Here is a 24220-nt window from a genome sequence, read left to right on the forward strand (position 1 = left end):
CATATTCAAATTAAAGCTAAATGTATTTTATGTTCTTCTTTGTTTAGAGAAACGGAACAGTGCTTCTTGATCATGTGTAGGTCAACCATTATTGAGCAAGTCTTAGACTTTAAGGGCATTGAAGTTTCATGAGATACAGGAATTAGGAAAATTAAACCAGCACCCAAAAATGGAGTTGCTTGGTTCACTAGAGGATGGTCGTCTGAGCAGTGCCAGTCTCCTATACCCAACAGGAGGACATGTCAGCAACTGACTGCCAGGCTCTGTAGATCCTGATGATGGCGCCCAAGTGAACTGGGTTGCTGAAATGGAAATACAGAGTCAGCCCCAACAAAAGGGCTAGGGCCTGAATCCATTTACTAAAATGTACTGATATGCCAGACGCTATGCTAGTTCTTGCCATCCAACAGTAACTATAAGAGATGTAGATCCTGCTTTAGAAAGGGATCGAATCCACAACCTAAGTATGTGCCCTGACTGGGAATTAAACCGGCAACCTTTTCAACGTATGGGATAAAACTCCAACCAACTGAGCCACATAGGCCAAGGCTCTTTTAACATAATTTAACAGCTATGAGAATTGAAAATTAGAAGAACAACCAAAAGTAGCTTAATTTTCTTAAATTGGTATAGGAAAATAATGCACACACACACACACACACACACACTCATCTGCTTGAAACAGTTAATGGACTCAACTCTGCAGGAGAAATGTCAACGAGCGAGTCATTACTGAACATCAGTGGCTTGTATGTCATATATTTTGGCTTCAGGAAAGTTGTTTTAGAATATGGCTAGAAGAAATGTGGCTGGAGAAGTAAGTGAGGATTTTACTGTGAAGTTCTGGAAATACCAAATAAGGTGTATGTAACATTTTATTTGGTAGGCAATGTGGGAAGGCCTTTGAGAATGAATTGAAATGGAGTTGGGGAGGGTTAAGAAGAAATACAAACTAGTTAGAGGGCAGAATTTTCCATAACAGATATTACTGTTTTATATCATATTTCTAAATTATTTCTTTATACTTGATTTCTTAAACTGCTAAACTCTTCTTTAGTCAAAAGACACTTGTTCTTTTTTGTTGTTGTTTGCATTGAAAACGAGGCATATTCTTCATCATATTCAGATAGTCAAAATCAAGATTTCTAATGATTTACTGAGGTTTTTTTTTTTATTTCAGATATTTGTTTTACCATTAAATCATGATAAACTCTCTTTATCTCCTGCCTATATATATAAAAGTCCTAAGTCTTTTCTTGGACATTCAAAGCCCTTTAGAACCTGACCCAGACTGTATTCAGGACTCATCTCTCACCCAACACATTTCTCTCATTGTGAACATGAGCACAGTCCAGGACTTTCCCCACAATATCCCCTCTACCTGAAGCATCTTAATGTCCCCCTCTGTGCCCATTAAAACTAACTGAAATTCTGGCCCTTCAACGAATAGGATGCCTGACCTACCTAGTTTATGAAAATGTGAAAATCCTCACATTTTATTAATGATTTAGTGGAAGTGCTTTTTAATATTTTTTTAAATTCTAAAACAACAACAACAACAAATTCAACTGATCCTTCAAGTCCCAAATCAGATACCACATTTCTTTATAGCCATTGCTACCTAATCTACATTCTCTTGGACAAAATTCATCAGCCCCTCCCAATAATATTTTTAATTTCCTTCATTTCTGGACTTAACATATTGTCACAGGAACTTGTGCTTTACTCATTGGCCAGACTGTGAACTTCATTAGGTCCTGCCTTATGCAGCTTTATGTCTATGTAGTAGTACCTTGCATACAAGTTTGGGCTCAATAAGTCTTTTCTGAATGAATAACCCAACCAACAAATGAATGAATGAGATCAGATCAAATGTAAGAATTTTATGCTGGTTAATAACTGCTTTTCGTTGTCACCCTGTTGGACATGATGTGGTGGTACTGAGTAGTGGTCCTAGATGATCTCAGAGCCTGCGTGAGCTCCTAAGAGTGAGGCACAGTGAGTCCTGTGCAAAGCATGAGTCCCTGTTCATTTCAGTATCAACATCCTAAGCCAGGAACAGAGGAAAACCCCTCAGGAGGGGAGAACGACTCTCTAAAATTACGAGATCAATGTTAAAATTAAGTAAGCAGCTTAAAAATTTTTTTGAATAACTATGTTACATTTGGAATAAGTACATGTTTTCTATATATGAGAAAAAATAAATCTAACATTCTAATGTGTAAGAAATCTTTGACTTTGATTTCTTAAAATCTGGGTATATTTTCTTAGATTGAATTTATTTATGATTGAATTTTATAGGTCATAGATATTCCCATGCTATTTATTTTGTAACCAAATATATGCTAACCATAATAAGTTGGACGAACTCAAAACTTTTTTTTGAGTGTGAAACTGCATGTTATCTGCAGCTTTATTCTAAGAGTGGCACATGCTGAATGCTTCCCTTCCTTATTCTAGTTAACAAATATATCCCAAGCCTATCCCACATTGTAAAGTATCAACAAACTGCCTTCTTCTTTTCTTTTTAATCCTTACTAGAGGATATGTTTTTTATTAATTTTTAGAGAGAGAGGAAGGGGGAGAGAAAGAGAAACATTGGTCAGCTACCTACCATACATATCCCGACCTATGATCTAAGCCACAACCTAGGTATGTGCTCTGACTGGGAATCAAACCCAAAACCTTTGGTGTACGAGATGACTATCCAACCAACTTAGCCACCTGGTCACAGTAACTGCCTTTTTCTTTTATGTGTAGGAAAATGTTTTCATATGGCAGGAGAGCTTAGCTAGGCATCCTATATAATAACAGCCAATATGCAAATCAGCGGACACTCAATGCAGGAGCTGCCCCCAGCCGACAGGCCCCAGGCCAGCCAAGGCAGGTGCCAGCGGGGGCCCCCTGGTCACCCTGATCGCTGGCCAGGCCTAGGGGCCCTACTCATGCACAAATTTCATGCACCGGGCCTCTAGTTTTAATTATACCAGTAAAAGAGGATAGTTTTCCCATTTAATTTCATGCTAACTATAAAAGTCAAATTCCTAATTTAAATTTATCTGGTGTGTTTCATCAATTTTTTTAAATATCCAGGAAAGAGCTTTCTATTTTTAACATACCTAACAATATTTTTAGAAGCATTTTTAGTAGCACAACTTGATGGCCCTTATCTCATTTTGGAAGTCAGTGTCATTGTCATATCCATGGCATTTTTAATACCTAAGCTTCAGATTGTAATATAGGCAGAAGAGTGACTGGCAGCCAACGATGAGTAAATAATGAATTGACAAGCAGCATGGAGCAAATTCTGTGTGCAAAATAATGTCACTGCTGCTGTTGTGCACACAGAGCTCTAGCAGGGACCCTCAGCAGGGGGACGCCCAAGTGCCAGTCAGCAGCAAGTGAAGTTCAGAAAATAAGAGCAAGGGTTTAGAAATCCTTGCGGTAACATGACTTCACCACAACATCCAAGTGCTTTACCTTGAGCGTTAAACAAAAGTTTCAGTGCACAATATTGCCTTGGAATATTCTTGACAAAACAAAACTGGAAAACATAATGTGGCGGGGTGGAGGGGAGAAAGTTTGAGAAAGTTAATTGCTAAGTAATTTTTAGGCAATAAATGCTATAAGTTGAAATGAAAGGCCTGATTATTGTAGTGAAAATTGATCACAGGAAATGAGCACTGATGTTGATCTTGAAAAATGGGCAGGAGCTCCCCAAAGGAATTAGGGTGTGCTGAGCAAAGAGGAAGGTGTGAGCAAGATTACAGGTGCTGAGTATCTAGGTGGACTCAGGAGATGGTGAGAAGAGCATGTCAGGGAAAGATTGCTGAGTAAAACTGGAAAAATGGGTTGAGATGAAGGTTCTATTGCTAAGGTTCTTAACTGCCATGCTAAAAAGTTCCAGGTTGGTCCTGAGGACAGTGAGAGCCCATCAAGACTTTTGAGCAGGACATAGACAAAAATCAATGGGGAAAAACTGTTATAAAGAAATGAGGAAGATCTTAGTACGATGATGTAGAAGGATGTCAGGACGTGCTGTTATTATGCAGCATTTTATGTGAATGATGGGTGTTAATTACATATTCATGTACACATTTATAACAACACTTGAAAGATAACCAAAAAGTAAATATTTAACTAAAGGGAAAAGGGAGATGGGAATGAAACAAAATACTGAATAGTGTTTTAGTTTTAACTTCAGAATCATATAACAGGTGACTGGTGGAACAGGGATAGTATTTTAATTAAGAAAGAATGTCCCAGAAAGAGAAGCTTAGACAGTGAGGAAGGAACAGTTTACTATTTTAAAGAAAGAAGTAATTCTAAGAACCATTGTTCCTAGTTCCAGTTAGTCTTGTGTAACGGAAACATAAATGCAACATGAATGTATTTTAGGAATAGTCGGAATCTGCAGGATCAATCAAGGGAAACCCATGTTGGCGCCAGACCATCAAAGAGGTGGGGGCAGCCTCCAGGATCAGGGGATAAAACCTGAGACAATGGTTGCTATTTACCGAACACCTACTATCACTATTAGTATTCTGGCTTGAGCTAACCTCATCCGTGTTTTCTGGCTGAACCCTTCATTTTTAACAAGCAAAGCTCACTCAACAGGAGACATATTTATTTCAAGGTACAACCCCCAACTTTTACCAAGTTTTCATCACAATGTATAATTAACCTTTAGTTCTCTTTAAATCAAGTTTAGACTGAATGTCAAGCCATGAAACAAACTCTGATAATGGTACCATTATTTTTCTTCAAGATAGATTTATATTTTAATCAGAAGAGATGGATTGCTTCCTCTTTTTCAGTGTGGCTTTAAATAAAACTTCATGTAAACCTTGCTCTGGGAGTGTAGTGAGGGCGATAGGCTGTTATTGGAGGAATAGACTTGTTTTCATTCCAGTGACATATCAGTCCTACAGTTAAACATATACCAAGCATTAGAAGGATTTGTCCTAAATGGTAATAAATATGCTTCATCTGCCTTTGCTCCTAATAATTCCCCATTTTAAGAGTCTGCCTAGATGACTCTTAGTTCTGTGGGAGGTCCCTTTTTTATTTCAGATATTCTTCCATATGACACATTTCCAATACAGTACTTTATCAGAGATATGCAATTTCAGATATGTGAAGCAAACTCCTACCCACTCTTTTGCCTTTGAAATCTATTTTTGGGGAAACCTTAACAATGAGACATCACTGATCTGTATCTCATCCCGATATGTTTTTGACTCAAAAGATTGAAGGTAACTTCCTTGCCTCCATGATGTTATTATAAGAGAATAATTGTGGAATTGATGAAAAAAGTTATGATTTATTTTCCAAGCCTCACTTTCTGCCCCTCCACCCTCTCATTAGTGACATGGTTTCTTTCAAAGATATTATTGGACATATGAGGATTATTCATTATCTTTGAGAAAATACGTAATGAAAATGCTACTGAGTATTAAGTAATAATTTTAAATGAATTTGTATTTTATTAGTCATAGGAATCTTCATAAGCAGGAATTATGTAGTACCTACATACTGTGAGGTGTTGCTCACATGCACTGCAATGTTCAGTGTAAGATTTGTGAACCCCTTAAAATATTGCAGACTCCCAAAGTTTGAGAGTGGTAAATGTAGATTCCTGAGGAATTCCTGATGAGCACCTACTCATTTTTATATTTATTCACTATTTCCAATGTGCTGTTGTGTTTGGCCCATTTGTTGTTTAGAAGTATAAGAGGTTTTTTTGGCTTGCAAATCTCCCATATGGGCTTGGGAAAAAAAAGTGTTTTCTACAGTTATTGCATAGATATATCCATTAGATGAAATTTATTAACTATACTATTATGATTTTCTCTATATCTACTGAACTTTGTCTACTTTGTCAGTTACTGAAAGAGTTGTATAAATATCCCACTATGGCTCGGCGGCATGGCTCAGTGGTTGAGTGTTAATCTATGAACCAGGAGATCATAGTTGGATTCCATCAAGGGCACATGCCCGGATTGCAGGTTTGATCCCCATTGGGGAACACGCAAGAGGCAGCCAATCAATGATTCCCTGTCGTCATTGATCTCGCTCTCTCACTCTCTCTCTCTTTCTCTCTCTCTCTCTCTCTCTCTCTCTGTGTGTGTGTCTCCCCCTTTCCCCTCCTCTCTAAAATATGTTTATAATCAATAAAACCATCTACACTTATAAAAGAGTAAGATGAAAATTGACCGTACCTTCACGACGCTCACCAGTCAATCAGGAATGAGTATGCAAATTAACCCAACAAAGATGGCGGGTTAATTTGCATACACAGGCGCCGCAGGGCAGGACGCTTATGTTGTCACCATGGCGACGACGCAGGCGTTCTGCACTGTCCCAGCCACTCCAGGCCTCTGGGCACCTTGGAAAGGCAGAAAGGCGGCTCCGGCCAGAGTGAAGGCAGTGCTGGCAGCCAGGGGAAGGAAGGCCCATTCTTGCATGAATCTTCATGCATTGGGCCTCTAGTAAATAAATAAATAAATAAATATCCCACTATGATGGTAGATTTCTCAGTTTCTCTGTGTGTTTAAGTTTTTATTTTACATATTTTGATATTATGTGATAAGATGATGATGTTTAAAAATATTATATTTTCCTGATAAGTTGAACCTTTTTTCAATATGTATTGATTCTAAAGTTTTTTTACTTTTTTTGTCAATTTCTAAATATTTTCTCTTGGTATATTTTTTTCTCATATTATTTTGCATCACATTTTGTCAGAGGAAGTGTAATGTTTAAATATATGCCTATATTATATTTTTCTTTTCACTGTTTTTGCTTCTTTATGTTTTAAATTTGTCTCTTTTAAACAGTCAAAATCTAAATTGTTTTGTACAATATGAAAATCTTTATCTTTTAAGTTGAGACTAAATTCATTTATATTAATTATAGTAACTGATACATTTGTTTTTTTAATTCTTTATTGTTGAAAGTTTTACATTGATATATTTGTTTTTATTTTTATTACCTTCTATTTGCTTCCTACTTACTTTTTTCTCTTTCTTGCTTACTTTTGGATTTATTCAGGGTTCCCTCTTCCCCCACATTCTATTATTTTCCCTCTGTTGTTCAGAAGTTACATATATTATTTCTGTGATTTTAGTGGTTATCATAGCTGTTTTCAGGTGTATATGTAACTTCAAGTCTAAAATTAATCAGTATTTTTACCCATATCTAAAAATCTAAAAAACAAAAGAATATTAGAATGGTTATACTTTGATCTCCCTCTCCCAATTTAAAAAATTCTAGCTACTGCCAATCCCTCTTTGCAACAAATTAATCATTATTATTGCTGTTTGATATTTTAGTGCCTGTTAGATTTTACCCAGGTACCTAACAATATTTTTCCTCTTTGTTATTTATTATACATTCCAAACCTTCTACTTGGAATCGTTTTTCTTTTGCCTAAATCACCTCTTCAAAATTTTCTTTAGAGAGAACTTTTAGATAGAACATTTTCTTTGTGTTGTTTTTTTATTATTATTCCTGAAAATGACCTTGATTTTCCCTCTGGAAAAATGGTTTCTTTGGATACAGAATGTTAAGTGGACATAAAATACTATTGCATTGTGTCTAGCATCCATTGTTTGTTAAGAGGTCCGTGCTTGTTTAAATATCATTCCTTAGCAGGTAGTCTGTCTTTTCTCTCTAGCTATCCTATGTAATAAAAGAGTAATATGCAAATTGACCATCACTCCAACACAAGATGGCCACCCCATGTGGATACAAGATGGCTGCCACAAGATGGCCTGCAGGGGAGGGCAGTTGTGGGTGATCAGGCCAGCAGGGAAGGGCAGTTAGGAGTGACCGGGCTGGCAGAAGAGGGCAGTTTGGAGGGACTAGGCCTGCAGGGGAGGGCAGTTGGGGAGGACCAGGCCTGCAGGGGAGGCCAGTTAAGGGAGACCAGGCCTGCAGGGGAGGCCAGTTGGGGGGAACCAGGCCTGCAGGGGAGGGCAGTTAAGGGTGACCAGGCCTGCAGGGGAGGACAGTTGGGGGTGACCAGGTGGGTAGTGGAGGGCAGTTAGGGTGACTAGGCCAGCAGAGGAGGGCAGTTAGGGGCAATCGGGCCGGCAGGGGAGCAGTTAGGCATCTATCAGGCTGGCAGGGGAATGGTTAGGGGGTGATCAGGTTGCCAGGCAGAAGTGCTTAGGGGCAATCAGGCAGGCAGGCAGGCGAATGGTTGGGAGCCAGCAGTCCTGGATTGTGAGAGGGATGTCCCGGATTGGAGAGGGTGCAGGCTGTGCTGAGGGACTCACACCCCCCACCCCTATGCACGAATTTTGTGCACTGGGCCTCTGGTTTTTAAGATCTTTGCTTTTCCTTTGTTGGTTTGTGGTTTCAGTGATGTGACAAGCTGTGGGTTTCTTTTTATTTTTCCTACCTTGGATTTGTCAAAATTCCTAGATTTGAGATTGTTGCAACCTTGTTAGAATGTTCTAAATTAGTATCTGTTGAACATTGCTTCTCCCACAGTCTGTTTATTACCTCTTTCTAGTACTCCTATTTGATACATATTATCTTTTCAAGCTCATGTCTCTATTTCTTAACTTCTTCTTAACATTTTCTATCTGTCTCTCTAAACTACAATGAAGTTAATTTATTCACCTATATCGTCTAGCTCAGTAATTCTTTCTTCATCTATGTGCAAAACTGTTTAATATATTCACTGAACATTTTACTTCAGTTACAATCATTTTCATTTATAGAAGTTTTACTGAATTCTTTTAAGTCTGTTCTTTCCTTGTTTATGGGCTCTTTCTCCCTGTTCACAATTTTTATATTTTAATAGCTATAGACTTATTAACTAACATTAGGTAAATTATCATCCTATCTAATAATAGAGTAACATGTAAATTAACCATCACTCCGCTACGCCCATGATTGGGCGGCGGGAGGCTGGGGACTCGGGGTGGCCCATCCGGCCATTGAGAGGCACGGATCTGCTGCCACTGAGGGGGACTACCCTGCTGTTGAGAGGCGCAGGGGGCGGGACTCCCGCCCCATGTGCCTCTCAATGGCCAGAACCGCGGCCGCTGAGGGGGCCTGCCGCGGACAGCCAGCTGCGCCTCTCAACGGCAGGGTAGCCAGGTGTCTGTGGCACCAGCGGGCAGGCACCCAGCTCCACTGCGAAAAACGAAAGCGTGTAGGGGACCCTACACGTGCATGATTCAATCATGCACTGGGCCTCTAGTTAATTAATAATTGTCAGAATTAGTCTGCCATTTCAGATCTGAAATTTTCTGTTTGTTCAGTCAGCTAGCTGTTTTTCATTGAGCCTTGTTTCCTTGTGTGTTATTTGTTTACTTACTCTTTTCCTGTTAGCTACCTCTTTTTCTTGGAGTTTTATTTGTGGGAATTCTTTAAGACCGAGTGTCAATATTAAATCCTCAGTGGTATTAGTTTTTGCCTGTTGCTTGAAATATTTCTACCTGAGGACATCTTTATATTAGATTGCTCCTTTGAAGTTTTTCAGACCTAATATGAATTGAGACATCAAAGCTGTCTGTGTGAGGAAGAGCTTGTGGTTATAGATTCTTTGGAAAGGTCTTTCTTTTCCTCTACTCAGGACTGAGGCAGAGACAGGCAAGTCTCTTAGCTGCCCTCCTCTAAATTAACCTTACTCTAGGGACACAGCTCTTTGGAGCCCCTGCATCATCAGGGAGTTCCCTGTCACATTCATATTGGAGGGGAGAAGCTAGGCTTCTTATCTCTTGTGCTTTGGGTTCTGGGAAAGTATCAGAGTTGAAATGTCAGGTTTCTAGAGTTTTGCAGAAGCAAGCCTTAAAACTGAAAACTTTCTGTTCACTTACCTTCTATGGTTCCTGTTTTCACTTCATTTTGAGACTGTTTTTCCATTACTTTCATGCCAGCTAGGTGATTATTTTTTTTAATTGTTTTATCTGTGATAGTTCTAGTGAAAGAGACATTCAGAGTAGCTAATCCACCATTCTGCTAGAAACAGAACATATGTTGTTTTATTTAATTCACCCACCAACCCTTTTCCAGGACAAAGAAGAGTTCAATATAATTGCACAATCAATTAGTATTTTGATGTAAACCTAGGTCTCCTGATTCAAGGCCACTGCTTCTTCAAAACTTAAGGTACAGCCTCCTCCTTGCAGAAACCTTGAAGAGATCAATACAATTCAACTTAACTGGTAGTATTGTTTCATTACAGTGATTACTGTTAAGAGTTTGGGACTTTCTAATTTACGTCCTGTTCTGGAGAAGTGTAACAATCAAGTAAATCTAGGAATGTGGTACTTTGGGTTCCTGGAATGAATATTTCCAAAATTATTTTCTTGGATCATTCTTAGGAATAGAAACTTCCCTGTGAAATCATTCCCAGTGACAGCAACTTATGCAGTTTATGAAATGTCTGCAGTGTCTTCAAGCATGCAGGCATGTACCAAATTTAGTACAGATGCTCCTCAACATATAATGAAGCTACTTTCCAATAAACCCTTTGTAAGTCGAAAACACATTTAATACAACTAACGTACCTAAAATCATCGCTTAGCTTAGCCTACCTTAAACATGTTCAGAAAACGTTGGCGACACAGTAAACTATGGAGTATCTGTTGTTTATCCTGGTAGTTGTGTGGCTGACTGGGAGCTGCAGCTCACAGCTCCTGCCCAGCATCAGGAGAATATATCATACCACATTATCAATAGCCCAGGACAGTAGTTGGCAAACTGCGGCTCGTGAGCCACATGTGGCTCTTTGGCCCCTTGAGTGTGGCTCTTCCACAAAATACTACAGCCTGGGCGAGTCTATTTTGAAGAAGTGGCGTTAGAAGAAGTTTAAGTTTAAAAAATTTGGCTCTCAAAAGAAATTTCAATCATTGTACTGTTGATATTTGGCTCTGTTGACTAATGAGTTTGCCGACCACTGGCCCAGGAAAAGCTCAAAATCAAAATTCTAAGTACAGTTCCTATTGAATGCATACTGCTTTCACACCTCCATAAAATCAAAAAATCGTTAAGTCGAACCATCCTAAAGTTGGGGACCATCTGCACTTTGCTTTGGCACATACTGGGTTTCTTTTGGGAAATAGGGGGAGGTGTACTGATTCTTACATGGAGCATCTTAAAGTCAGTTCTTTTATTTAACAGCTAGAGGCCTGATGCACTAAATTCGTGCAAGAGTAGGCCCTCATGGCCCCACCCACTGGTCGTTCAGGAAGGTCATTCCAGAAGGTCATTCCGCCATCTGGTCTAATTAGCATGTTAGCTCTTTATTATATAGGATAACTTGGAAGCAAAGCAACCTGAGGTATACTATGGACCATTCGGGAAAATATGTTTATTTTAAACTATATGTAATGCAAAGAAATAGGCTTTATCTATTAATGGGATTATTTGTGATTAATAGTTTCAAGTGTACTATTAATATGGAACTCCTGATTGTTGTGCTACATCTTTCTTCTGGTGGTCATAGACAAAATACCTTTGAAGGCATCTTGATAAAAGTTGAATAATGTATAGTGAATTAGACACCATTTTTTTCATTGCTTACAATAAAGGCAGATTTAGTTATAAACCCACAGATGACACTAATATTTTATCCTTATGCAGTTTTTCTTTTTTATGTAGTCTTTTGATGATGTCTTCTAGCTTTTATCTGCCATTCTAATTCATTCTCTATCCTGCTGCTAGGGTGACCTTTATCCTAGTCACATTTGATCATGTCACTTCTCTTCCCCCAGTATTGTAGGATAATACACACAATCGTTATCACAGCAATACTGCCAAACCCAGTGGTTACTTCTGAATCCGCACCTTACTTTACTTCTCATCACCATTTGACATAATCCATTGCCCCTAGTTCTTGAAAATGTCTCACCTAGCCTCAAAGCTTATAATACCCATGTATATATACTGGTAACTCACAGGTATATATCTTCAGCCTGACCACTCCTCTAGGTTCCAAGTTCATATATTTAACATCCCAAATGTAACACGTTAAAGAGAAGCTTTGTGTTATGTTCTCTAATTCTACTTTTTCCCTTGTCATCCTCATTTCAACTGTGTAAGTCAAAAACTTAGGAAATTCCCTCTTTTCCCTCAGACCCACACCCATGCAAGTTCCCATTGGCTGTACTTTGAAAATATGTCATCATCTTTACTGCTACCATCCTTATCCAGGCTATCATCATCTCTCACCTGAAGGTCTTCTTTCCTGTGCTCACTATAGTCAGTGGCCAAAGAGATTTTTTTTAAATGTAAACTATTGTGTTTCTTCTAATTGAAGACATTTAATTAATCTTAAAGAACACCAGATAACATCCAAAGTCCTCCTGAATGGTCCTCATGTCTCCATGACATTGCTTTTGATATCTCTCTGAGCTCATAGTCTCTCCCTTTTGCATGTTCTTCTCTAGTCATATTGGATTCTTGCTTTTCACACACATCAAGCACATCCCCTTCTTTCTCTTTGAACTACTCTTCCTTCAGATAACTGGTCCATTATCTGACTTTATTCAAGTTTCTTCTCAGATGTCACTGTCTCAAAGAGATGCTTCTGATCAAACTTTCTAAAGTAGGCCTCTATCAGTCAGATACTGCTGTGTAACAAGCATCCACGCACACATCTACAGGTCAGCTGGGATTGGAGGATCTAGGATGGGGTTGGGTTACTGCCTTTCTGCTTTTCTTCAAGTTTCAGACCTGGCTGTGTTGGCTTCTCACTGCAGTATGGACTCCTATCTGCTTTATGTCTTTCATGTTTGTATCCCTGGGATGTGGCATGGTTCTCGATGAATGTTTGCTCAGTAAATAAGTAAAGGAATGAATAAATGTAATAGAAATGAAGAGATAGATAGATATACTAGAGACTAAGTAAACTAACTTCATTTAATATCTTCTAATGTGTGAAATGATTGATGTAAGAACCTGAGATAATTCTGCCATGCCTTCTATTTTATTTTCACATGTTCAGATCAAAGATCAGGCACATGTTTCTCAGGCCTGGTGAATGGTCGCTGTGCACAAGAGCTCCCGGGCAGAATGACAAAAATGCAATGCTGCTGTGAGCCTGGCCGCTGCTGGGGCCTTGGAACCATTCCTGAAGCCTGTCCCGTCAGAGGCTCTGGTGAGTGGCTGGCTGCTAGTCTCCTCATTAGAAAGTACATTAGAAAATGTGTACTAATGTACTAATGTACTTTGCTCTTCTTTTTGAAGTCATGTCATGTCTATATTCCTATTACTGTCTTCACTGTGACTTGGGTGTTTTGGGGAGAGTTAGGGTAGCATTATTTATTTGGGATCAATTTTGACTGTACCTAATTTATTGATATTAAAATAATTCCTAAAATCTGATTATCACTGGTCTTGGTGAAGTATTTTTAAAAATTATTTGAATGCCCGTATTTCAATTCAGTTTTAAAACCCCCTGATCTTTCATTCCAGAGCTTGACTATCTTTGACTAAAAAGTTCAACCTCCATTTATATTTTATTTCAGGAGTACCCTTATCTTATCTTATAGTTTCCCAATTCTTGAAGATACTTTCTTTTTTCTAATGACCTGAACATTAAGAATACCAGGGTAGGAGGATGCCTCTCATTCATTTTGCTGCATTAACTGCCATATAACTGAGGCTAAATCGGAAAATCACTTTAGGATGAATGAGCAATAGCGTCTTTTATTAATATAATATGAATAGGTAAAGTACAATTAATATACAATAACATATGTTGATATACCTTATCAGATAAAGGTATATCAACATATGTTATTGTATTGTTTCATATTAAATTATAATTTTTATGGAAACTAATTATTTGAACTATGTTTATAAAATGTGTAACTATATGTACTGTTATGGAGAAAAATGAGGCACATTCTTTCAAAATCTTTAAGCTATAAAACATCAAACTAAGTAGTAAAATTTTTAAAAAGAGTTAATACATAGTATATAATTTTGGAAACTCATAGTTCTACTAGTAATAAATAATAGTAATATTAATAGTAATAGTAATAATAATAAATAATAGTAATATTAATACTGAAACAATTACTTGAGCTAAATAGTTTTCATTTCTTCTGATTTAGTTTCCTAATTCTGAGAACAATTAAGGAAATAAAGGCAATCACTATCCTTATTTCTTTTCTCTCAACTTCGATACTTGGACAAATAAGGAGCAGATTTTAAATCTTATTAAATACCATCTTCTGTTAAAATCCACATTGGAAGAAATATTACTCTAAAGCCATATTAATCCCTTAAAGACAAGAAAAGAGATAGGAAACATGTATAGGTGCAATACCGAAGACATTTCAAGCAAAATAAAATATATAGGATGAATTATTTAAAGCTTTAATTTTCTTCCATTCAAGTAAATTTCTTGCATTCATAGGTATATCTAGAATTTTATGACTTTCATTAAGGGACATAAAATCAAAATACTCATACAGACAATTCTTTGGTTATGCAACTCAGTTAAAATATGGCATATAGATTTTAATATTTTTCTGAAACATGTATACCATACCTTTTTCTGCTACTGTTAGCATTGAAAATATTTACCAGGATAATGCCCTACTTATTCACATCATGTAGGTACAGATAAAGTAACACAGATTGCTTTTATTATGCAGGAAGGCGGCCATTTGTGTGTAACTGAACTTTCTTTTTTTTTCTAGAGGAGTATCACAGACTTTGCATGGATGGACTTCCAATAGGAGGGATTCCAGGAAGTGCTGGTTCCAGACCTGGAGGCACTGGGGGGAATGGCTTTGCCCCAAATGGCAATGGCAATGGCTATGGCCCTGGAGGGGCAGGCTTCATCCCCATCCCTGGAGGCAATGGCTTTTCTCCTGGTGTTGGGGGAGCGGGTGTAGGGGCCGGGGGACAGGGTCCCATCATCACTGGACTAAGTGAGTGTTCACTTTTGTGTAAACTCTTTAGTTTTTCTGCCTTAAGTGATATTATAATTCCTAACGTTTTTTTCCAAAAGGTGTGTTTGTGCATGTATACATATATGTGTAAAAATCTGTTTCAGGGTCTAAAATATAATGCAGTAATATAGAATTCTTAAGAAAAATATTATTTTTTGTGTTTCATTAACTTTCCAAATTGGAGAAAAGAATGAGTGACCCAGGCTTTCTTTGAAAGGAGAGATGAGAGCACAGTGATACTCCAATCCAGATGACGCCATTCAAAAGCACGTTTTTGGTTCCAGTGTATTTCACTTGGCCCTTTGCAGCTGCCCTATTCATACAACCCTTGAATTAGTTCCAGAACCATTTCTCAACTGAGATAAACTGAATAAGGCTTGCTCTGTGCCTATCCAAATATTATAATGAAATATCTTTCTTTTCCTCACTCTTTTTTGTTGAATAACTTAAGAAATCGAGAACCGTGGGCTTTAGGCCAGAATTGGCATTGGTGTACTTGACATTTGAGTTCATTCTTTTTAAAAGAACTGCTCTTGCTAATAATATTTTATGATGTCCCACGGTGTGGTGTTTATTATTTTTGGCATATTGCCTGTATACTGTATCTGAATATTCAGCACAGTTACAAAAAAGGAAATGGAAAGCATTCAAATGTACAGTAGAACATTCCTGACATTTTAAAGACATTATTGTGGGCAAAGTCTCCAGATGCATAACTTAACAAATGCCAGTTACAACCATGTGTCACAAGAATATTTTTAAGATCCTCAACCTTAAAGTTTTAATACAATCTAGAATAATGTGAGCTTTTGATATATACACCTAATTAATGTACTATTAAATATCCTTTTAAAATTAGCTCTAAGAAAAGTAATCCATGTAATGATGCACTATTAGCTCTAAGAAAAGTAATCCATGTAATGATGCACTATCATTTGTGTTTTAATTTTCCATAGCTATTCTGAACCAGACAATAGATATCTGCAAGCACCATGCTAATCTCTGTTTAAACGGACGCTGCATACCTACTGTTTCTAGCTACCGCTGTGAATGCAACATGGGCTATAAGCAGGATGCAAATGGGGATTGCATAGGTAAGCTCATGACTCTTTAATCCTTCTTAGTCTTTGATAGCTTTTACACTGTACAGATAAATTGGACTGAATGTGATACAAAAAAAAGTCTTTTGAAGTAAAGCTAATTTCCAAACTGTCTCTCCTGTGTGCGTGGTCTTCCTATGCTTCTTTAACCTACTGCTGAGCTAGGCCACATCAAGAATCCCCCACCCTAAATATAAGATTTCTGGCTCTGTCTTTCCTTGCTTTCTTTTCGTCTTAGCTGAACAACACTGGATATATGATGGTGTCATTAACATGCACAGGAAGGTACAGATTGGGAGGAAATAGCTGTTGAATTTTTTTTTTGTTTTTTTTTTTTACTCCTCACCCAAGGATACTTTTTCCATTGATCTTTAAAGAGAGAGTGGAAGGAGGAGAAGGTGGGACGGGGGTAAGAGAGAGAGAGAAACATTGAATTGAGAGAGACACATCGAATGATTGCTTCCCACACGCACCACGACGGGCCAGGGATCGAATCCACAACTGAGGTACTTGCCCTTGACCTGGAATCGAACCCTCGACACTTTGGTCCACGGGCTAATACTCTAACCACTGAGAAAAACTTGCCAGGGCTGATTACAATATTTTTAGACATGTAAAGTTTTAGGTGTGTAGAGTATTTAATTATAAAAGTCTAAAGAAAGCTAAGAGAAGTGTTCAGTGCCAGAGGTATAGATAGGTAACATAAGGTGGATATTAACCATGAGAGTGAATATTGTCTCCTGGACTGAACAACAAGAGGGATGAAAAGATTAATAGTAATTCTGCGCTGGATCCCGTGGAACAACAACATAGGTTCATAAAGAAAATAGTAATCGTGTTGGAGAGAGAAAAAAAATAATGCAGAAAGTATTATGTCCCTGAAGCGATGCAAGGGCACACTTTCAAGAGAAAAGTAGTGTCAAGTGTGTTAAATGTGGCAGAAAAATCAAATACAATGAGGTGGGGAAATCTACTGGATTTCATAAAGAACGGGATTTGAGGATCTATTACGAGTAGTTTTAGGACTATGGGAATTGAGCCATTTTGAGGTTTTTCTCTTATTTATTCTTTATAGTAACAAATGATCATGTATATGTTTCGTAATTAGCATAACACTAAATACCAGATTTGGGTTCAGGTCTTCTATTACAAAATATAGATGAGAAACCAGGAACAGAGAGTTAGGATTATAATATTGCCAAGTTAAACTGAAAAGATCTAAGTGGACTATGATTATGAAGGAAAATGTGAGCCAAATACAATGTTTTGGAAAAATGATTATTCTAAACTATGTACAGAGTTACACGATGAGAATGATCAAATAAGGCTTATTTCAGGGTCCCTGTGTACCGTTGCATAGGTTTTCCACTGCACAAGTGTAGCAGGTGCCATTCACACAGCAATGATGCACCCTAGGCTGTGCAACGCAACCACACACAGCAGCCCTGGCTGAGCGGGGAATACTCGATGCTTGTTTAAGTGATAGACCAGGTGGTTAGTTTGGAAACATCATGAAATACTGATATGTCTATTCTTATTACCTTATATGTCTTGAAAACGATTTTATTACCAGAAAACATTATTATCCTATATAATAAGAGAGGAATATGCTAATTATCCGTTACGCTGTGAGGCGTAACAACCGGATCATGGATCTGCAGGAGGGTGGGGCAGCGAATTACAAGGGGCAGCAGAGAGCTACAGGAGGGGGACAGGGCAGCAAGCAAGTGGGAGGCGGAGAGCTACAGGAGGGGGCAGGGCAGTAAGCTATGAAGGGGGGACAGGAAGAGCTACAGGAGGGCGGGGCAGCGGGCCTAGATCTACAGGAGGGGGCAGGGTAACAAGCAAGTAGGAGGCAGAGAGCGACAGGAGGGCAGCAGTGACCTACTGGCGCACGGATTCGTGCACAGGGCTACTAGTAAGTATATAATATATAAAATATTCCCTCTTGCACATACATACACAGTTACAATCTGTCAAACTGAAATTTGATTGGCTATTTTTGCTTTGCTGTTAATATTTGTCATTCATGTGTCACTGCATGATTCACTATTTAACAAGTAAATATAGGCCAGAAGTTAAATATTTTTTGTAAACTAGCCAGAAACTACCATTTATTCCATGTTAGCGCCTGGATACACTTTATTCTAGCTAATAAAACACCTCCACTCAGGGGGAGCTTGCAAACCTTTGGCATAAAGATAAACTGTCTTTAAGGATCAGCAGTTCCTTATGCAATCATGCTGCTGGTCCAGCCTTCTTAACAAGGGTTCCTGTAGAGAATGAGGCCCTGCAGAACTTCACTTCTCCCAAGGGTGATGCTTGGTTAGTACAATGCTAGATACACAGGAAATGAACTAACCACATAAAATGGATGACTTAAGGTACTTTTCCTGGAACCCAGGTGAGAGGGCTGCAGCCACCCTTTTAATAAACTCTATGTCTAATGTATTATTGGGATTGTATGTCTGCACAGTTAGTATCCTATCTAATAAAAGAGTAATATGCAAATGAACCATCACTCTGCTATACCCACAAGCCACACCCACCAGCCAATCAGGAGCGAGTATGCAAATTAACCCAACCAAGATGGCTGTGGCCACGGAGAGAGCAGGAGGCTTGGGTTTCCCCAGCAATGGAGGAAGCCAAGCTTTCCGCACACCCTGGTCGGCCCAGGCCTCCACTCAAGGCTACAAAGTTTCAATTGTAGAAGATAAATAAATCCCAACAAAAATAGTGGCTTCCACGGAGCTGGAGAGAGCAGGAGGCTTGAGTAGCCCCTGGCGATGGAGGAAGCCAAGCTTCCGCAGCCCTGGCCTGCCTTGGTCTCCGCTCAAGGCTACAAAGTTTCAATTATAGAAGATAAATAAATCCCAGATACCAGGGCCTCCGCTTGGGTCAAAAACCACCACAGGCCCCTCAGCCAGGCCGCCCCACGCCCCAAGGGAACCCCCACCCTGATCCGGGACACCCTTCAGGGCAAACCAGCTAGCCCCCACCCGTGCACCAGGCCTCTATCCTATATAATAAAAGAGTAATATGCAAATTGACCATCACTCCAACACACAAGATGGCTGCCCCCATGTGGTCAAAGATGGCTGCCACAAGATGGCTAGCAGGGGAGGGCAGTTGGGAGGGACCAGGCCTGCAAGGGAGGACAGTTGGGGTGATCAAGCCTGCAGGGGAGGGCAGTTGGGAGGGACCAGGCCAGCAGAGGAGGGAAGTAGGGGGCGACCGGGCCTGCAGGGAAGGGCAGTTGGGGGGGACCCAGGCCTGCAGGGGAGGGCAGTTGGGGGTGACCAGGCCTGCAGGGGAGGGCAGTGAGGGGTGACCAGGCCTGCAGAGCAGGGCAGTTAGGGGCAAACAGGCTGGCAGGGGAGCAGTTATGCATCAATCAGGCTGGCAGGGGAGTGGTTAGGCATCAATCAGGCTGGCAGGGGAGTGATTAGGGGATGATCAGGCTGGAAGGCAGAAGCGGTTAGGGGCAATCAGTAAGGCAGGCAGGCGAGCAGTTGCGAGCCAGCAGTCCTGGATTGTGAGAGGGATGTCCGACTGCCCGTTTAGGCCCGATCCTACCGTGGGCCTAAACAGGCAGTCGGACATTCCTCGAGGGGTTCCAGATTGGAGAGGGTGCAGGCTGGGCTGAGGGACACTCCCCACCCCCCCCCCCCCCCCCGTGCACGAATTTCATGCACCGGGCCTCTAGTGTTAACATAAATCTTAAACTTCTGAGTTTTACTCAAACATTATTACAGACAGTTCCATTCTTGTTTGATACCATTATCCAGCCCTTAAAAGTTAAAACCTAGGCAGAGTTATCTTTCTATTGTAATTTGTAGGGACAAATATTAGTATTGGAGCATCTTTTCAGAAGAGAAGTTTTTAATGTTTTTCGTCCTATACTCTTTCTAGTGTCAACTTCTAGCCAATTTGAGTTTGAGTTATAAACAACATGTTGGGATGTCAGAAAAAGCTAAAGAGGACATAAGCCCAAGATAACGTGGTGACTATGTTAATTGCACCTGTGTTTTGAGGAATAACAAACTGCCCTTGCTGTTTGGAAACTTCCTTTAGATACTGAGGAAGTGCTATAACTTGAAAGTCAATAACTGTATTAAAGGATCAAAGACCAGGAAAATAGAATTGGGTCCATTTTGCTATTATGAGTTACTCCTGAGATCTGGAAAGTTGTATTTACTCATCACATTATTCTCTCCTTTCCCTGAGAATTCTACTCTAAAATGAATTTTTGTGACTCTTGTTGTCTAAGTCAGACTCCTGTTAGCAGTGGTTTTTAACTCCATTTAAATTATTCTATTTTGGAAGAGTAAGAAATAATTTTTCTATCTGTTGGGCCAAAGATAATCTTAGAGCCCTTGCAAATTAAAAGTGTTTGCTAAGTTGGAACATAAAGTACTTTTTCAAAGGTTACTATTTCTTACACCAGTAGTATCTGAGAATTTAACCATTTTGATGATGTCTTTCTCAATTACTTTAGGAGTTTAAAATTACTTTCTCATTTATTTTAGGAGTTTAAAATCTTGTGAACTTTCCTAAAAATGCTCAGTCCACAGTGAAACTATAGGAAGAAATCAAAGTGCACAGTCTGTAAAATATAAGTGTAATATTTTCTGCACAAGGCAAAACAACGGGGAACACTTTGAAGTGTGAGACTCAGAATAAAGTAGGGGCATGAGGTGTACATTTCAGAACATGGCAATGCTCATTTATGATTAGTCTTCCATTAGCTGAGAAAACCAATGTGGTGTGAAAGTCATGGATTTTAGTCACTAGTAGGTTTTTGGTGATTGTTGTCCTTCCAAAATAAAAATAAGTAAGTGAACGAATTCTCTTCTCTGGGTACTGGTTCTTTAGCCAAGGGGCTACGGAAACAGCAATGAATTGGAGCTTGAGTGGCACAATACTGGCAGAGGCAATCCTAGGAACTAGAGGCTTTGAGAACAGATTCTTAAGGGGAGGGAAAGGTTCTGAAAGTGACCCAGCTTCCCAGAAAGTTTATCTAAAGAGAGGGGGTTGGATGCATGTTTTTCACTAGAACAGATCTTTACAATGAAGCTTCTGTAAAGATGCATCTCCAGCACAATTTTAATTGTTACAGTCAGTATTACAAACACATAGAACTTAAGGGATCTTCAACACTGCACGCTGAACATGAAATTTCATATTGGAAAGTTCATTAATTATACTTTGTATGCTTACTAACACTCTAAACTCTCTTTTTTCATTTTGCTTCATTCCTTTGGCTCAGTAGAATTGATGTTATCAACCAAAAGTTTAAATGTAAGTGAGTCTTAATGGGCTGAAGGTGTCTTTGGATGAATCGAAAACATTTAATTTGTGTGTGTGTGTGTGTGTGTGTGTGTGTGTGTTTTGCTATGAGATTCCCCACCCCCCTTTACTAGAGAGAGCTTAATTGCATTCCGTCTGAGTGTTTATATAATAGAGGTTGGTGAGTTTGATAGAGTACAGTTCCTGTTTTAAGAACATCTGTGAAAAGAGTAATCTGTTTATTAAAATGTTAAACCTGTGAATTGATGTTATTGTTGTGCTCTCTGATTTAGCTGAAATTGTATATGTTAATGGCTTCTACACGTATGTGAAATGGCAAGTCATTATGCCCTCACCAGCCAGCCATGTTTTTAATTTTCCAACATTCAGAATACTATTTAGTGGGCATTGCTGAGAGAAGATGAATTAAACTTTTCTAACATGTGATTTTTCTGGGAGTTGACTTCCAGTCTGTCATTTGGTTGTGCAGTTCCTGAATTCTGCAATGGGTTTGCATTTAATCAGGCCTTAGGGGGGCTTGAATGAAAAGCAGTGGCATTTTTTCCCATTTAGGATCAGAACTAGTATTTGCATAAAACTTGGTTTTATAAAAAAAAAAAAATCCTGTGCCAATATTAAGATCCTAGACAAACCTGAAGCTACTGAAAATAATAGGCTTTGTTTTAATTAATTTCTATTTTTACCCCACCCTCTGTTTGTTACTACAAAATATTATCAAGCCTCTATGCATAGATAGTTGCATATATAGTTGAGTTCTCAAGATGATAAAGAAATCCCATAGTCCAGCTATCTCTTTCATTAAAACTAATAGAAGTGACAACATGTAATATTAATATATATTTTCAAAATTTTTCAATTGATCTTCTAACACTATCCTGAGGCTAGAAAAGCTATTCACTTGCCCAGACTACTAAGGATAGTAAGCACAATAGCCTATTGGAACTCATGGCTGTGTCTTTACAGAGTCCATGCTTTTAATCATTGTGCATTATTCAGATTGAAAAATCATTATTTCTTGATTAAAGCAAATTTGCTTGTACTCTCCAATAGGCAATATTTTTGTAAATCTCCATACTGGCCTCTGTATTTAAAGAAAGGAATGTTCATTCATTTATAAATACTCTGCTATTTAGACTATTACCACCGACTAGCCTCTCAAATTTAGGGGGCCTAAATGTACTTTAAACAAACATTTCTAGAAATGGAGTGAAGTCTATAATGGTTTCTTTTGCTGCTCACAGATGTTGATGAATGCACATCAAATCCTTGCACTAATGGAGATTGTGTTAACACACCTGGATCCTATTATTGTAAATGTCATGCTGGATTCCAGAGGACTCCTACCAAGCAAGCATGCATTGGTAAGGCAGTTTGCTTTCACATGTGAAAATGTTCCGTGAAATACAGCGACCCAGGCTGTTGAGGTTAAAAGTAGATTTATTAAAATAAAACATGGAATGAAATAAGCGCTGTTCAGTTATTACAGATTTCTGTTCCTTCAGAAGGGCTTCCTTTATACATAAACACTATTTGCATATATAAGCCAGGCATCGTGGTATCTGGCTTCACAAAAATTCAGTGTATCTTCCTTTCCTAAATCACAGCTTTCTTTTTCTGAGTAACACCAGTAGCATTACTGCTCTCCAATTAATGGGATTTAATATTTATAGTCATTTTCATCTACTGTTTCCTGTGAACCTCACACACAGTCCAACCCCAAATTATGCCTGGTCTCTACCATGGTCCAAACTCTCTACCTCAATGCTGATTCATCTAGGAATTCTTTTCACAGATGACTCTGCTTGTCTTCTTGTTCATTTCCTATTCATCCACGAGTACTTGCTTAAACAAACTTGCTCCAGAAGTTTTCATCATGTTGCTCTTAATCCAAATATTCTGTAGTTACTTGATTCTTACTCAACTCCTTGCTCTGATGTTTAAGGTCTTCAACCACTGTGTCAAAAACAGCTCCCCTGGCTGCCCTCGATTAGGTTCACTGCACACCCATTTCATCTTTCTCTCTTTCCCTCTTGAATTACTCAAAGCTTTAAAATTGCTCCATCTACCTACCCAAGAAAAAAGAAAAGGTTAGTGAGAAATGGAAATTTTGCTAAAGAAGCAGCATGATTTTGTATATTACATGTAAAAATAAACTGGATATTTAAAATTAAATTTATTATCTTACTGTTTGTATCTTTAATTATTGTAAAATAAAAATGTTTGGCCATTCTTAATTTTCCCAGATATTGATGAATGCATCCAGAATGGGGTTCTTTGTAAAAACGGTCGATGTGTGAACACAGATGGAAGTTTCCAGTGCATTTGCAATGCTGGCTTTGAATTAACTACAGATGGAAAAAACTGTGTTGGTATGGAAATTGCCTGCTCCTTTGCAAAAGATTTTTAAAGGATATACATTTTTATTTAGAAGCATATATACTATTTCCATGAAAGCTCACACAACGAATATGTGAGAGTTCTTCAGGTGACTCAGGGAAAATATAAATGCATTTAACATAAGACTGTTAAAGTGAAACAACAGATTTTTATTTATTTCTTTTTTTGGCAAATGTTATAACAAGGAACACTTTGCTGCTTCTGGAAATTTTCTTGCGTTATATGTTTAATTGTAAGTAGCAGTTATTCTTTGTAATAATTATTACTACCTACTGCATTTCACATATTGGGGTGACAACATTGACAAGATAAAACAGGTCTCCCCATCCTCACTCTGGGGGTATATAAAAATGTTTGGTATATGTGAAAATCAAATCTCTAAATTTGTGTTCCTGGTGGTGTCTAGTAGTACAGCAGGTACCATTACTTCACAGAAATATTCTATTCACACAGCAACACATAGTTCACCCACTAATAAAAGTCCAG

General features: G+C 38.6%; 1 protein-coding gene across 1 annotated transcript in view; it reads left to right on the plus strand.

The window, feature by feature from the left end:
- FBN2 (fibrillin 2) overlaps positions 1-24220 on the plus strand; it is a 265672-nt gene that overhangs the window by 130266 nt on the left and 111186 nt on the right. The window contains exons 9-13 of the mRNA XM_008141368.3: positions 12968-13120; positions 14673-14906; positions 15884-16021; positions 22579-22698; positions 23581-23706. Of these exons, the coding sequence (XP_008139590.1) occupies positions 12968-13120; positions 14673-14906; positions 15884-16021; positions 22579-22698; positions 23581-23706 (771 nt within the window). The remainder of the gene's footprint in view (positions 1-12967; positions 13121-14672; positions 14907-15883; positions 16022-22578; positions 22699-23580; positions 23707-24220) is intronic.

The sequence above is a fragment of the Eptesicus fuscus genome, chromosome 4 (assembly GCF_027574615.1).
Source record: "Eptesicus fuscus isolate TK198812 chromosome 4, DD_ASM_mEF_20220401, whole genome shotgun sequence".
Taxonomy (NCBI): Eukaryota; Metazoa; Chordata; class Mammalia; order Chiroptera; family Vespertilionidae; genus Eptesicus; species Eptesicus fuscus.